This window comes from Stegastes partitus, unplaced genomic scaffold (assembly GCF_000690725.1).
Source record: "Stegastes partitus isolate 25-593 unplaced genomic scaffold, Stegastes_partitus-1.0.2 Scaffold270, whole genome shotgun sequence".
Lineage (NCBI taxonomy): Eukaryota > Metazoa > Chordata > Actinopteri > Pomacentridae > Stegastes > Stegastes partitus.
Window position 1 is genome coordinate 198,053 of NW_007578001.1, and position 16,815 is coordinate 214,867.

The 16,815-nt window shown below is 40.0% G+C and overlaps 1 protein-coding gene across 1 annotated transcript; it reads left to right on the forward strand.

Moving 5' to 3' along the window:
• Window positions 1-1,986: 1,986 nt before the first annotated feature.
• Window positions 1,987-16,356, forward strand: prom2 (prominin 2). The gene is made up of 24 exons (XM_008282405.1): window positions 1,987-2,129; window positions 3,026-3,374; window positions 4,580-4,644; window positions 5,034-5,239; window positions 5,492-5,612; window positions 6,075-6,138; window positions 6,233-6,322; window positions 8,123-8,319; window positions 9,011-9,085; window positions 9,431-9,494; window positions 10,002-10,158; window positions 10,245-10,397; window positions 10,477-10,600; window positions 10,685-10,773; window positions 11,020-11,104; window positions 11,619-11,762; window positions 11,845-11,913; window positions 12,014-12,106; window positions 12,223-12,276; window positions 12,386-12,466; window positions 13,471-13,539; window positions 13,643-13,732; window positions 15,058-15,170; window positions 15,323-16,356. The coding sequence occupies exons 2-24, from the start codon at window positions 3,104-3,106 to the stop codon at window positions 15,372-15,374; spliced, it is 2,526 nt and encodes an 841-aa protein (XP_008280627.1). The 5' UTR covers window positions 1,987-2,129; window positions 3,026-3,103; the 3' UTR covers window positions 15,375-16,356.
• Window positions 16,357-16,815: the final 459 nt, after the last annotated feature.

Sequence of the window (16,815 nt, forward strand, 5' to 3'; positions counted from 1 at the left end):
CCATTTTTCTTTTGAAAGGAACTTATTCATTCTTTCTCAGGAAGGGGCAGAACTAGCATTAAAAGGTGGCAGCCGCGTTGAGTGGCAGTTACAAAAAGAGGAAGGGCAGCTAATGGCAGGGCAGCTGTGACGTCAGTTTATGTGATGTATAGTCAACAAAGCACAGCTAAGTATTTGTTTTTTATGGCTAAACTTGTAAGTCAAACAAGAAGCTCAGATGTAGGCCATCGGTCACACGAAGAAGCAAAATGTGGACTTGAGCAGCTATTTGTGTACATGTACTGCACAACTAAGGTGTGTGACTCAGGTAAAAGCATTTGATCCAAGCCGTTTCGTAACAGATGCACATTGTAAGTGTAACTCTGGATAAACTTGTGCCAGAAAATTCTCTGTATTCACTGCAATTTCAATATTTTTTCCGCTCTGACATGGTTCTGCACAGTTCAATTTTGTAGCAAATCAGCTTGAACCGGCAAAGAAGAAGTGTCACTTGGTCACACTCCAATCCCCTCACAGTGCTTCTTTAAATCATGAATGTGTTTACATGGTTGACGCCAGTGGAGGATGATGCCCTTATCGCAACGCTCGCATAACAACCAGTAGGAGTCGCCAGTGTTGCGATGAGGACGTGATCACTTGCAGGCTTCCCACTGGGAGTTGGCAGAGAAAAGAGCTCTGTGTATTAGCAATCTGAACTGAGAGAAGGAAAAAAAGAAAAAAGGGGAAAAACATATTGTCAAGCTGCCCGTTGGAGCATATTTTTACATGGAGATTCCTGTGACCGTGGGGTTATGTTATTTTAGAAACACAGGCTGCGCTACAAGGCCTGGGTAGCCCTCATGTGCCAGAGCCACATGATAAGCGTTTTTTGGTAGATTAAAGGATCAGCTGGTAATTGATGACTTCGGGGGGTTGAGGTAAATCAGGGACAAGCGACTGTGCACCTGATAATGCAAACAACAGAAGAGGATTGATGCTCTTTTGGCTTTATTTCCGTCACTGGAGTTACTAAAAAGATATTAGATTCACATCCATTGTACAGTTTTGTTCCTTTTTTTTTTTGCAAAGTGTTTTCTTTCTTCTCTATAACAGAGTCCAGACTTCTAGAGTTTCTTTGTAGGATTATACTTCCCTGCAGCTTGTGGACCAACTTCACAAACCAGACCTCGTAGACTGGGGTGAAAGAATAGTCATGGTTTCGTCTGACCTGTCAAAGAAAAGAAGTAGGTTATAGACGCACAATTGGTTGTTCTCCCAAAAAATAATTTAATATTCAGTCTGTGAAACAATGATTATATTCTTGTCCTGCCTTGCTCAGCTGCAAGGTTACACTGTATATCATTGTCCCTGACAGGCTGATAACGCGAGGAAAATATCATCTATCAGCTGTTGCCAGTAATATGCTAGTAAGATGACATATTTTTGAGAATTTCTTGGCAACCTTTAACTGTTTTCACATGTTCTCACAACTCCCTTTCCCCAGTGATTCCTTCCCAGCTATCTTGTCCTGCATGTTGGGGCTGTTTGTCATCTGGACACCACACCACTGCAGATTTACATGGATTTACGTGGAGCCAGTTTGCATGACTGGAAATTGCGTTTTTAGCCAGCAAGGACATTTTTTTTTATTATCAAGATAATAACTTCCTTATTTTCACTCTTTTTTAAAAACATTTGAGTTTATTTTGCTCATCTTTGTTCCTCCACGAAGCAAAACCATCTGCGTATTTTCCTACCTACTTCCCTAACTGTTACCGGCACACTAACTTGGACAAACCTCTCTCTGTTCACCTTGAAGACTTCCAGGATCCAGGAAACAAAATAAGTAAATCCCATCCTGCTGATGGTAACCCTGTCATTTATTTACTTCATCTCTTACTCCTACATGTCACACCCTCCCTCTCTCTCCCTATTTCTCTCTTTAAGACCCTCCCTTCCTCCCTCCTCCGATCCGCTTTCTCCCTCCCTCTCTTCTCAGTGCCAGTGTTCTGCAGGCCAGCACACAGTCAAGTTGACAACAGGAGCAGAGCATATCAGATTTCTTCTTCAGGACTAAGAGTCAAGCGCCCCTCGCTGAATTACTGGGGACCAGAGCAGCGTGACTGTCCTCCCGTGTCTGGCCAAGAAAGGTGAGCTGACTGAAAAGAGACCCTGTTTTCCTCTGTGTTTCTGTTGCTTCTTTTCTCACTTTGATCTCACTTTTTCACCTTCTCGCTCACGTTCTCACCTCAGATAGTGCCTGGGAAATGAGCAGCTGCTTTTCAGAGTCTCGTGGAAACGAAAAATCCTCAAACTGCTGTGTGTTTGGTTCACAACAGTGTCTTCATAGGACACCGACAAACACAGGCAGACTGCTTGGGGCTTTAAAAGAAGTAGATGTCTTCAGTTAGTTGGCGGTGAAGTTATTTGCTTACGAGAGCTGCACCTTAGAAGCTTACAGTTGTTCAAATATTACCCTTCAGTTTATTGTAGGTAAAAGATGGCTTCTCCCTGATGAATGTTTTATAGTCGACAGTTCTCACAGACGAGCATGGTTTGGGATAAACAGAGGTGATGCAGGTGTCTGAGGCAGTTACAGCTTATCTGTGCGTTTACACTATTAACACGGCACAGACAGGTTATTTGAATCTTTTATGAGTCATCGAATTTTTCCAAACTTTTCCTCTAACTTTTAAATGTCAGCACTTCCTATACTCCATGACATAAAGTCTTAAGATAAGTATGGTATGAAACAGGCGCTTAAAGGGCACGGTTCCTCTCAAAAAATGACTGAACAGGCGTTGGCTTAACATTTAGATTTCCCATTTACTAAAGGCCATTGTTGCAGTTCTTCTGCAAAAATAGCAACAGTTCTTTTTTTACATTTTTTTTTTTTTACCCAGTCACCATGCTGCAACGAACCGCGCTGCGACCTCTTTCTGTGTGACTCAGTCTGTGGGTTCCAGTGAGTTTCATCTCCAATCTCTAATTCTCATGCCTTATATGAGTGTACCATTGTGTTCGGTGTTCTTTGTCTTGTTTCCAGATGCATCATGACAGAGCTGGTGCCATAAGTTGATGAATCTATAAGCCAGCTTTCTCCTGCCGAGTCTTTTTCCCAAACATGGGGTTATGTGAGAATATGAGGGTCTGGAGGCGGCAGGGCGGCGCCGCAGCGTTCAGGGATGTCGTGGGAGTGATGCTGCTGCTGCTGATGGGGCTCGGCTCGGCCCAATCCGTCCCTCCGCAGGCGGCGTGTCAGGGAGCCGCGGCCCCGCAGAACCTCAGCCAGCCTGAGTATGAGGAGACGGCGAAGGAGGACACCGGAGTGGGCTTTATGGCCCCTCTGGTCCAGTCTTTCCTCCACACAATCCAGCCTAACCCCTTTCCTGCAGGTCAGTATCATCACTCAAAAGTTGTCTTGAGTCTCTGCTGTGATGCTCTGATGCATAATACCTTGTCCCATTTCCTGCTGACAGCTCACAGGTGCAATTTAAATCACATTAAAATCCTTTGGTTTTTACGCTCTGTGCTGGGTTAGATTTCCCTACGGGTCCAAAGTTGAGACACCACTTGGTCTGTCACGCCAAAACAGAAAAGATGACGAATCTGGTTAATCAGTCAGTTAATGGAGATTCTTACATTTCACCCAGTAAGCCATTGACGTTTATGGCCTTTTTATTGGTTTCCAGCCAGCGTTTCCTGACTCTGACTTGTGTCCCACCTGTGCTCTTTTGTCTGATGCTGTCATGTGTTGCAACTGCTCCATATACCCTTCTCTATTTCACATATTACTTCCTACTCAGTATTGATTTCAGAAAAGAAAACAAAAGAAGAAAAAAAAAAACCCTTGCGACCTTTGACCAGTTCAATCTCATTGTAAACTCAGGGACAGTCATTGGATCTAGTCAACTGAATATAGATTTTATGAGCTGATTTCAGGCAATAGGCACTGAATGACGCACAAAGAGGTTGCAAAACCTTTTATGTCAACTTTTTATGTAGGTGTCAACAAGAGTTCAAACACAGAATCTTTTATCTCTCTGTGGTAATATAACGAGGGAAGTAGATTGAAGCCGAACTGTGAGATTTTCTTCAAAACAAGCCATTAACACTGATGTCATAGCTGAATAAATGTAAACGTGAAAGAAAGAGGAAATGCAAAGCAAGGAGGTAAAATGCAAATATACAGAACATTAAAGGCAGGCTGTTATCTGATGCGTCACGGACAGGTGGTGAGGCTAGAAAAATGCCTGAACAACTTGTCTTTTTTTTTTTTAATATAATTTCTACAACAACAGGGTTCAGTGGAACCATCAACTACTGGCTTTGTGTATTTTTTTCGTTGTAAATCTTGCCAGAAAGCTGTCCTGGTTTCTTATTATCCAGGAGATGGAGGTGTCAGATTTCCACTTTTACAATAGCCAAAGATTGAAATGTTTGTACAAGGAACAAGACACGTTGTCCCAGCTTTTGTACATGAATGACTAGGACAGAGACCAAGAACACAAAGTAGCAAAAGCAACTCCTGTCCTTTAGAAAAATGTGTTCCCATGCCTTCTTGAGCCACATTTTGTTTTTCTCTTCCATTTCTCTATAGATTTAATCCTGAAATTCATCCGGAGCTTTAATGAAGCGGTGTCAGATCAAGAAATAATCAAAGAAGTAAGTGAACGTCCATTAGTTTTATATGTTGGTGGGTGTTGAAATGAACTTATGTACATATATGGAAGGTTTGTGTGTTAAAAACAGACACACCCTCCACAGAGCCCCTCCAGCTGGTAATCTGAGAATGTTTAACATGAAAGCTTCCTTGTGTGCATATATCACAGTCCACTGGAGGGACTGAGCCTCTTTCATCGACTGTGACTGTGGACCGAAACCAGAGTAAAATAAAACTACTGTTCAGAGATGTCTCACTGATGTTTGACGTCACAACAGGCCACAAAAATCTGCTGCAGTGCTACCATCTTGGCCTAGGAAGTAATATTTGTGTCATTTTAGTTGCGATATGTGTAATTTGTATGCATGTGTGTGTATTTTTTTGTGTTTAGACCCTGGTGTATGAAGTGGGTTTTCTGGTGTGTATAGCCATCGGCGCCTTGTACATCGTTCTGATGCCCATAGTTGGGTTCTTCCTGGCCTGCTGTCGCTGCTGTGGCAACTGTGGTGGGAAGATGTACCAGAAGCAGACATCCGCCATTCACTGTCGCAGAAGAACTCTTTACTGGAGTGCATTCGTCACCACCATCATTATCCTGTGAGTGTGTGTGCGCGCGCTCTTGTGTTCTTGTTTTTGAACAGCGTAATGATGGCGTGTTATCTGAAATTAGCACTGAAAGGCGACAGCTTGAATGTGAATGGCTCACTGCCCATGTGCGTCTCACTCAGATCGACATTCAGTTCATGGCACACATTTAATTGTGTCTGTATATATGTGTCTATATAATAGAAAGTGTCTATACATATATGTGTGTGTGTGTGTGTATGAATGTTGTTGTTCTTTTTTTAGTGCTGGGAACATCTGCATGTTCAGAAGTAACGAGGCCCTCAAAGTGAGCGTGGACCAAAGCCCAGTGGAGCTCAGCAACGCGATATCCAACATCAACACCTTCCTCACAATTGTGCCTCAGGCAAGAGAAAACTTCTTGTTGATTGAAGCATGGAAACATACAAAGGTCAAAGGTCGTTGACCTCATTGTGGCAGCATTGTCTCTAATTGCAGCTTTGATGTTAAAACCGTAAATATTCTCATTAATGTTTAGCATCAGTCACATTAAGTCCTGCACTCCTGCCATCAATCTGCTGTGAGTGGACAGCTTTTGTGTGAGATGCAAACAGACTCCGAATTCTCCAGTCAGTCCAGTCTGATTAAAGAGCAGCCCTGTATTCTGCTGTGTCAATATACTTATCTCAAGATACAAGAGAGTGGGAAAAGGTTGCCGGTAAAGACAAGAGTGTCCTCTGTTTGTTGTTCTTCATTTGCCAGAGCTGCAATGTACGATTAGCTCATGTAATCAGTCTCGCTGCATGTTGGATCTCATATCTTATGTACACACTTTGAAATAGTTTGTTTTTCCTCAACCTTCATTCAGCAAGTTGACAGTGTGGTGAATGAGAGCTACAGGACTGTAGACGAGGTCACAGAAAACCTCCAAGGTAAGAACAGGGAAGTAATTATGCAAAACATAGGCGCCACTTTAGTTCAACCCGACCACTCCCATTTAATTCTCTCGCACTGATTCTTCTGTAGCCATAGGACCTCTGTTGGGAAAAGAGATCCAAGGGCGATTCAGAGGAACCCTGGACCCAGCGCTGCAGTCGGTTAAACTTCTGGACCATGGTATGGTAACCTGCATGCTGCGTCATGCTCCAGAGTGAACATGTAAATGCTTGTGTACATATTTGACAAGATCACTAATCTTGTAGGCGACTCCTGCTCCTGCGGGCGCTGCGCAGTTTCCCTGTGTAGCTTCTTAGCCCTGACACTGGGAAGTCTTGAGTTAAGTCGTTAATAGTCTAAAAGGTTTTGTTGGGATCAGCTGTTTTCACAAGTTATTACATAACAAAAAAGGAGAGGAGGGACATACAGACACACACAAGTAGAAACATAATTCATCTGACCTCATGAATGATTTTGATTCATACAGACTTGTTACACCTAAATATGATTACCTTTAGTTTCAAATTGATGTTGCTCTTACATAAATGTTAGATACCACATAAAGAAATATTTTCTAAGCGCGGTTTGATGATCGTCAATTCATGTGGAATACATGAGCCTATGATAAAAGTTATGACTTTTATATAACTTTATAGTCATTTTATTATTATATTGTTTTTTTTTTATTATCACTACATATTGAAATTCCTTACATAACAATGTCAAAATCTTACATAAATGTTAGATACCACATAAAGAAATATTTTCTAAGCGCGGTTTGATGATCGTCAATTCATGTGGAATACATGAGCCTATGATAAAGGTTATGACTTTTATATAACTTTATAGTCATTTTATTATTATATTGTTATATTATTATCATCACATATTAAAATTCCTTACACAACAATGTCGAAATCACCTGAGACGATCAGTCTGAAGCAGCAGGAAATTCAGCAGGGAAGGCTTCCTCTCTTGAAAGTCCTAACGTTGCACTTTTACATATTACAAAAAAGTAATTTATTTGTTCAGACAAACACCTCCATAAAACTGCCACGTAAACAATAAAGAAAAATGTGTGTGTGTATATATATACATATATATAAAACAGCACAGAGGCTAATTTTGTACAGTCAAAATATTCCATCAACAAACCCTAACACCACCTTCTTTTGCTTTCCGCCCATTCATACCTTGTAGGGCATATTACCCCGGTTCACCTGATCTGCCAGTACTTGGGGTTACAAAGCCTCCAAATTTGTAAAGCATTATAATCTGTCACATAGGCTTCCTGAGACAGTTTTTCTATAACAGTTCCATAATCTGGTAATTGTTGGGACAGCCCCCATCTTCATAGACAGCATCTATATCAAAACACTTTAGATAAAACTGAGCCTGTACACATTCCTGTGTTTAGGGAACTATTTTGTCAGATTCTGTCTACAAAAAAACCCCAAAACATCCAGGATCTTATCACTGAAATCCTTGAGACAAAATTAACGCACAGTAAATACATTCAAACAAATGTACTTCAGTCTAAGTAGAATAAACCGCCAGCCCAGAGTATTCTTAGTTTTTGAGTTATGCTCCCATGCAAAGGTTAAGTGTGAACGACCTCAAGTGTTTTGTAATTCCATGTGGAGGCTTCCAGTATTGCTTTTTGCTGGACTGCAGTAGTTTCCAATATGACAAATTAAGTGCTGACACACCATTTACTAAGATTTCTTAACACAGCCTATCCGCTCTAAGAGTAATACAGAGCAGGCTTAGCAGAGAAATATGGAAAATATTTGTGAGGCTTTGCTGACAGCATCTGGGTAGTGTCTCCTGAAACAAACTATCCTGTCGTTCATTGTCGCTTAGCTTTTGAGTTCAAAGCAACAAAGCATTTATGGTATTAAAAAGGTAATAAATGGATGAAGTCAAGTGAGTGTTAGTTTTTTTTACTAATATGTGTGTGTTCTCCATCTGAATGAGCAGAGACTGTAAACACCAGCGTTCAACTCAACAACCTGAACTCATCCCTGGACCAGCTGCAGTCCAGCATGGACCTCATCCAGGCTAATGTCACAGCTGTGAGAAATCACATCGATCAGACTTTATCCAAGCCAGAGTGTATTCAGTGTGACAAACTGAGGCCGGAGTTGCAGAAACTGACAGTGGACACCACCGTTTCTGTAAGTAGTAAATTGTAAAACACAATACAAAAGATGAATTACTCTGATAAATTGGTTCTCAAACGGCTGAATGACGAAAACACCCAGGTGGGTCAGAACATCCACTCTTGCCATTTGAAGTGTACTGAGCAAAAGAGGGGGCAGGTTTGACTGTTCAGCGCTATGAATCAGACGTTTTTACGAAGAAACAGGAAGAATGATTTATGTAATCAAACTACGTCTGACGCAGGCTGGGGCAGTGTGACACATGATAATAGCTCTTCATTTTTGGCTTTGTCTGAACAGCTGATTTGTCCTCCTCCCATCTGCTCCTCTCTGCTCCTCCTACGCTTCTCCAACTCTGACACATTCAGAGTCTCCTCTCCTCTGCTCTCCACCTCCTTTCCTTTCATCTCCTCCCTTTCTTCTTCCCTCCTCTGGTCTCCTCTCCTTCCTTTTCATCTCCTCTCTTCATCAGTTTTTAAGGGAATGTACCGTATAATTTATACTCTCCATCATGGCGGCAAGAAAGCCGCACTGACTAAAGCATTCATTATTATTCTTTGAATTCTCCTCATTCAACTTGGTGGCTGTTTGACAACATCAGAGAAAACTTACAGTTGTTTGTTTTGCTGCAGTTTGCTGCCCCCTACTGACGGTTTGAGGCCTGTGATCACTTAACAGCCGCTGTGTGTCGGATTCTTCTCCACAGATTCCCAGTTTGAATGAGTTTCAGTCTGCAGTGGATGAAGTCATCAAAGCTGATCTCCAATCCCAAATCGATGAGGTCAGTGACTTCTGCCAAATGAAAACATAATTACAAAATCATCAGTCTTTCTCATATAATGCCAGTCTTGTTAACATATCAATAAGTAGACAGATAAGGTAGGCTGGTTAAGCGAAAAAGATAATGTAATTAAATGTGGAGAATGGATTGCAGCAGATTTTTGCTTCACTGAGGCTGTGTTGTTTAGCTTCAATGTAAGTAAAAATAGATCAATCTCTGGCTGGCAGCAACAAAGCTACTTTGTCATAGAAAGGATAACAGAAAGACGGAGGCAGTATTGAATTTTTGTAATGTGAAAAAAAAAAACAGTGGTACATTTAAAAACTTTTTTTCATGATATCTCAGGTGGAGGACTATTTCCAAAGCATCCCCCAAAGGGTAACCAATGAAACCAAGGATGTCGTTCAAAGTGAGTAAACGATACCTTTGTCGTCACAGTTTGCAAGTCAAGTCTGTAAATGGATTTTTAAAAGATGTGCATACATAGACTTAGGGGTCAACTTCGACCCACTTTGACATTTGACAGCAGTAAAAACACCCTAAACATCATTCTTCTAGCCTTACATTTGATGGCTTTTCCTAAAGTGACCCAAAATACAAGAAAATATACTTAAGTATACTTTGGTACAGGTGATAAAAATTTTTGTACATTGAGGCTGTTTTGGGTTAAATTTTACCATTGAGGTGGATTTTAGATCTACCAGTCTGGGTAAAATCAAGGGAAATGGTGGTTTTAGGGAATCTTGAAACTGTACAGGCCATGTTTTATGTGTATTTTTTATTTACATTCAATAATGTGATTTAGACATTCTAAATAGATCTTTAGTTCAAATTTTGGTATATACACTTACTATGAGGGAATTCTTGACAGCACGGTGAAAATTGAGGGTTATATGTTTACCTGTGTGTGTTTTAGGAAGCAAGCAGCTGCTGGATGACATAAAAACACAGATCTCCCAGGTTACCAGCGACATCCCTTTGTCTGGTCTGACAGATGTGAAGGAGAATCTAAACCAGCTGCAGTCGGATATCAACGGAGCCATGCCACATGTTGAAAAAGCCGAGGACATCAGGTAAAAAGCCCGAAAAGTACGAATAATCAGTGGAAGAAAAAAAAACTAAATCACAAATCACTGATTGTGCGTTCATCCTTCTCCAGGTGGGCCGTAGGTGTGGCTCTGTGCTGTTTGATTCTCCTGGTGGTCGTATGCAACCTTCTGGGTCTCATCCTGGGCCCTATGGGTCTGTCGCCCAAAGCAGACCCCACGAAGCGCTCCTGTACGGCGGACTGTGGAGGCACCTTCCTCATGATGTGAGTGCTGCAATCTTATGCTGGTTTTTATTTCCAGAAGGGAAACTGTCTAAATCGTTTTACCTGGATGTGGTTGCAGGGGTGCAGGTATCAGCTTCCTCTTCTCCTGGCTGTTAATGATCGTGGTGCTGGTGCTGTTCTTTGTGGGTGGAAACAGTTACACTCTTATCTGTCAGTCCTGGAGCGACGGACAACTGCTAAAGGTAGTGATGCACAGTCGAGTTCAGGTGTATGCATTGACAGGGCGTACAGAGATGTTACAGATGTTGTGTTTTCTCTGTCCACAGTTTCTTGACACTCCAGGCTTATATCCAGGGTTGGAATTAGGTCCAACGTTGGGACTGAAAACTGACATCAACATCTCTGACGTCTACAAGTATGTATTACTAGCTTACCTCTCATACAAGAACAAATGCATGTATACACATACTACATATAGTTTTGTTTCTCTTGCTCTTTCATGACATCCATTACCTCTTGACTCCAAAAATTTGTTTTTTGCACATTTTTTCCCCTAATGAGATATAGAAATCAATTTAAATCTATATCTGTGATCAGGAGCTGTACAGAAATGTTAGATTCAGTTATATTTGATGGGATTTTTTAAAAATTTTTTTAACAGAGACTGTGAAGAAAACCAGCCTCTGTGGACAACACTCCACTTGTATGAGGTTGTAAACCTTGAAGAACTGCTCAACGTATCTAAAGTGAGTGCACATGCCTCCCTTTAAACTGTTTGAAATAAAGCAAATCCAAACCAACAGAAACTTAAAGTGAATTTAGCAGAAATAGTTTTCTCACCTAATAAAAAAAAAAGATCATATACAGTGCTTAACAAATGTATTAGACCACTTGTCTGACGAGGAATTTGAGCCACTGGGCTTCTCTGAGAAGTCACTAAAACATTTCTTTCTGTTTAGGATTGCCAGTAAATAACTATAATTTGACATCTTAATCAAGAAACAATAATGTGCTTTACTATACTTTCTGGGATTTTTTTATTTTGTAAAACAGTAAATTGGAAGATCCATATATAACAATAACAACTATATTTTATCATTAAAAATGTTGTTTCAGTTAAAGAGCTTCTAATACTGGTGTATTAACCATTACAGACACATAAAAAATGATTTGGTAATTACCAATGCTGTTAATTTGGAGCAGCTGTGGTCTAAACCTTACACTGGGTGGTGGTCTAATAAATTTTTTTGTCTCAAACAGTACACGGAGCAGATCCACCAACAGTTTGAAAATACCAATATCACTTTGTCGTCAATCACTCTTCTGAGTGCTGAGGTTAAAAACAAACTCAGCAGCTTCTCTACAAAGGCCGAAGATTTCGACACCACCGCTGTCACACAGCAGGTAGGCCTCATTCTTCTGTGACTATACGCATCAGTAAGTAACACGTATTTGCAATCCGGTGATCTTTGCTCCTCTCTTTTAGATGAACAACATTTCCAGCATCAATCTGAACTCAACAGCAGACAAGCTCGATATGCTTGCTGCTGATCAAGTGAGTCACGAGACTTGAAGATAACACACAAAGTCCCTTGTTAATGTTTTACTCTGCAGCTGATCACCGCAACGTTGTTTGTGTTTTGGCCTTTTACTAGACAAACGCTGAAATTCAAACAGGTCTCCAGAATGATGCCAGAGTTCTGAGGCAGATCCAAGCTGACATAGAAACAACCATCATCCCACAACTGGTGAGTGCTTGTCCCATCTTTCTTGCCATCTCTCCTTATCTTCCATATTTTTCATTTTTCCCATGCTGACATTCCATCCAAATTTAAAAAGACACATTTACTGCTTTTACTCTCAGGAAAACCTGAATTCAACCATCAAGATTCTTCAATCCACTGCAGAAAAAATCAATGTGAGTGCACTGACTGACACCTGGAATTGCCTGGAACAGAGATCATTCTCCTTATTCTCTTTTTTTTTTGTTTTTCTGTGGCTCATTCTTTCCTCTCTGCCTCTTCCAGGGAACAGTGGGGGAGGTGTTGAGCAAAGTGGGAGCAGCACAAGACTTCCTCAACACAAATACGACACAGATCGTCAAGACCGTGAGTAGAGCCATGAGTCACATGAGTTTGAAGAAAAAGTCCATGTGGGCTGTTAATGCCTGAGGTGGGTCAGTCATTTAGTCAGTGGGGGCGAGAGGGAGGTGTCACGGATCTGCTGCTTATAGTGAAAACAACGTTCCTGTTGGTTCCACGTCCGCAGGGCATGGGTTGCATTTGGTGTCCGATTTTGTTTTTGTACCACAGGGTGGATTTTATATCTAAAGTCTAGCTTTATTTTAAAGTAGTGTCATAGAGGAGGATGTAAAAGAAAATGAAAAAAGAAAAACATGCAGAGTGCTGCAACCAAGTGGAACAAACAAACTTGTCCTGCATTTAAACACCTTTAAATCACTGCCTTTAACAACAACTTTAATTACCTACCTTGCACTTACACCTTGACATTGTTAACGTCATCATCAGTCACCTTCAAATTACAGGATAAGGCTGATGTTGCTGTGTATTTTTGGGAACTGGTAATATTTTAGCGTTACATCCACTTAGCTACAAGCTCCCATTCATTACTAATGACAACAAAAATCAACAACAAGATGCAACTTCCTCAGACAGCATGTTCAATAATGCTTTTGTTGTGAGCTATTTTTATTTTTTATAGATACATATTTGCTGCTCGAGGTTATGATCACTGAGTGACTTAATGCCTATATTCTTTGTAACAAAAGAACGTGTCACCAAGTTGTAGAAGGTTTGGATGCAAAGTCAACACAATGACTAAATGATAACATAGAAAAACACAGATGAATATGTTTGTTTGTTGTAATGCATTAGGTAAAGCACTTTGAATAGACATACACTTTTTTTTTTGCCTTGTCGAATCATAATGTCACTGCAGTTATGTATGGGTCACTTCAGTGGATTTAACCAGAATTCCAAGATGGTTAGGCGTTCCATTGATTCCTCATGACTTCCCACTGTAAAGCACTAAGAAAATGTGAGGAATTTATTTTCTTTTTTTTCCCCCCTCTCTCTCTCTTTCTCAATCCCAGGAGAGCAGACAGTTTTTAGACTGTCAGCTGGAGTACTTCATTACTTATGCTGACTGGGCCAACCTCACGGTAAAGTCTGTTCTAATATTTGTTCCAATAAATGCCCCGTATTTGTGCACACAGGAGTTCAGCTTTCTTTTGCACTGTTACTGATCTGTGTCTTCCTCCTCAGATCACACAGGAGGTGGGCCGTTGTGAGCCGGTGGCGAGAGCTGTGGACTCTGCTGAGACCATTCTCTGCGCATACATGGTGGAGTCCCTGGTGAGGATCAGCGTTTCTAAGTTCAACATACAATTCTAGCTGTTTGATTTCTTTTCCCCAAATACGTCTGGAAAGTCGTGACTAGATTGGGAAATTTTCGAAATTTACTTGTCAAGTTGTTTTCCTTTTTAGGACATTCATTTTGTTTATATTTTTATCACTTCTGCCCCATATTTACAAAATATGTCACGATTCATTATCAATCGTCTTCCACCTCTTTAGAATGAACTCTGGTTTACTCTGGCCTGCTTTATCATGTTTGTTATCTACAGCATCTTTTTTGACGAACACAATAAAGTCTGTAGAGTAGTGACTAGTTAGATAAATAAGCACATTTTGTTTTGCTCTAAATTGTGGTTCTATGTAGTTTGTTCATTTTGTTTATATTTGTATGAGTTCTGCATTGTATTCATGCGATATGATACAATACAGTAAGATACAATATGATACAATACAATACGATATGCTACGCTACAATATGACGCGATACATTAAGATACAACACAATGCAACACGAAATGCTACGATACAGTAAGATACAATACGATTCGATTAATACTGGTATGATCTGCTATGATACGATACAATACAGAGGAATAAGATATGATGCGATAAGCTACGCTATGATATAAAATGCTACAATACAGTAAGATACGATACAATCCGATACGACACGATACAATACAGTAAGATACAATATAACAAGATACGATACGCCATGGTATGATATGCTACAATACTATATGCAACGATACGATACAGTGCGATACAATACAGTAAGATACGATATGCTACAATACGATACAGTTGGATACAATAGAATAAGATACAATGCAATATGATACAATAAGATAGGATACGCTGTGATACTATATGCTATGATACGATACAGTAAGATACGATACGCTATGATACGATACGCTATGAAACGATATGCTATGATATGATACAGTAGGATACGATGTAATGCAAAACGCTACGGTACAGTAAGATACGATATGCTACGTTACTGTACGCTACAGTATGATACAATACAGTAAAAAAACGATACGATATGCTATACTACGCTACTATACGATGCGCTACAATACTGTAATATATGATACGATGCGATACAGTATGAAACAAATTGCCTTACTTTTTAGGCCATTCATTTCATTTTTATTTGTATGAGTTCTGCATTATATTCTTATGGTAATACAACACAGTACGATATCACAAGATGCAGTACGACAACATACAATTCATGTCCTTATATGGAAATTTGCCTCAGTCTCATGTGTTGCACACGTACGGAGCAACTCATCTATCTTTCTTCTCCCCAGAATGCATTCTGGTTCAGTCTGGGTTGGTGCATGATATTCTTCATCCCCAGCATCATCTTTTCCATCAAACTAGCCAAATACTACAGGAGAATGAAGGACTCTGATGTCTTTGAGTAAGTAGCACAAAGCAATGACAACTATAAACATGCATCAGCTAGAGCTATTTATACCCGCATGCCCATGTGTGCACGTGCATGACTTACATGACTGGTTCATCTGACCGTGGTGGCCTGCTCCTGACCGCTGTTAATGTCTCTGTTTCCAGAAACCACATAATCATGAACCACATCCCACGGGCCCAGATGAAATTCACCTGAGAGGATGGCACATGTGCGGTACAACTTTAATAGATTGCAGGCGCAAATGTTGCTGCGCTCGACAAAATAAAAACACATGGCGCACTCCTACACAGATGTGGCACGATGCCACTCTAGCAAAAAACCTCTGACTGAAGAAAAAGAAAAAAAACAAAAAAACAAAAGTTGGGATACATACTTGAGCCTTTTTTAAATTCAAATTTTCACCATTAGGTGGAGAAACAAAGCCATTTAATAAAGCGACTGCGGTGGTCACACAATATATTTCATACGCCACATACAGCATCTTTAAATTGACCTCAGGGGAACACAGGGCTTAAGGGAACCTGCAGGGATTTTTTTTCCACTATTTGAGATGAACATTTTAAAGAGTTTTATGTCCTAAATGTTTTATGTGCATTTCATGTGTGAACTGAGCTGCTGCAGAATTGTCCTTATTTCAAACTGTAAATGTGACGTCTTTTAGAGAGTCCATCACGTTTACACATTTGTATACATTTGTATAAATGTTGGTGTGCAGCTCTCTCAGAGAATGTGACTCTGTCTATGCATCACTGTGGTTCAACAACATATTTTCAATATCAAACACTTTCTTAAATAAATTTCTAATTACACTTGCACTAACAGTGAAGACAAAAGCACAATTTCCTGTATGAATGATTAAACAAATACACTTATTTGTCCAACAAAGATGTAACTTTTGTCACCGTAACACTGCTGTTTGCTGACTATACGATGCCACTATTCGTTTTTAAAAATGTTTTTTTCATTATGTTTGCAGATTTCATTGATTTTTACTGCTGTGATTCATAATTTGATAAAGATGAATTTGTACTTTATTTGTACTCAGCAGTTGACTGAGTTTTATCCTTTGTTATACAGCACTTTATTTGGTCTGTTTGCTCAATGTGATTGAAAAGTTGTAAACATTTCTACCAGCTGTTGTGAAAATTACTGTGAGTAAAACATTGCCACTGATCAACGAGCTGTTCTTTACCCATTGATTGTCACATAAGTGGAATCTCTGAGATTGGTCAGTGTCTTATTTCTGTACATAAGCGTGACAGCGTTTTGCACAGTGTCCATTTGTAGCAACGTTTTTTTGCACGGTACATGAAATCCTTATTATACTGCTACACGTGGTCAGAAACTACTTTTAATAGAATTAGAATCAGAATCAGTTTGATTGCCAAGTGGGTTTTCACATACATGGAATTTGATGTGGTGTTTTGGTATATTAAACACTAACAAGTAGAAAATCTTTAAAGAAGTATAAAACAATTTTTAAAAAAGCAAGTGGTGCAGGTCAACAGACAGTAAATGTTAATAAAAAATGAAAAGCAAGTGCAGCAAATCCTTGGGTTAATAAGTAATAAAAAGTCATAGAAATATTCAAAGTGTGCAAGAATGTGCAAATTACGCACCTGACAATGTGCAAAAT

Excerpts from the sequence above, each read along its gene's own strand:
- prom2 (XM_008282405.1), top strand. The coding sequence starts at position 3,104 with ATGGGGTTATGTGAGAATATGAGGGTCTGGAGGCGGCAGGGCGGCGCC. Across the intron at positions 3,375-4,579 it reads GCCTAACCCCTTTCCTGCAG|ATTTAATCCTGAAATTCATC; the intron begins GTCAGTATCATC and ends ATTTCTCTATAG. Across the intron at positions 10,774-11,019 it reads AACATCTCTGACGTCTACAA|AGACTGTGAAGAAAACCAGC; the intron begins GTATGTATTACT and ends TTTTTTTAACAG.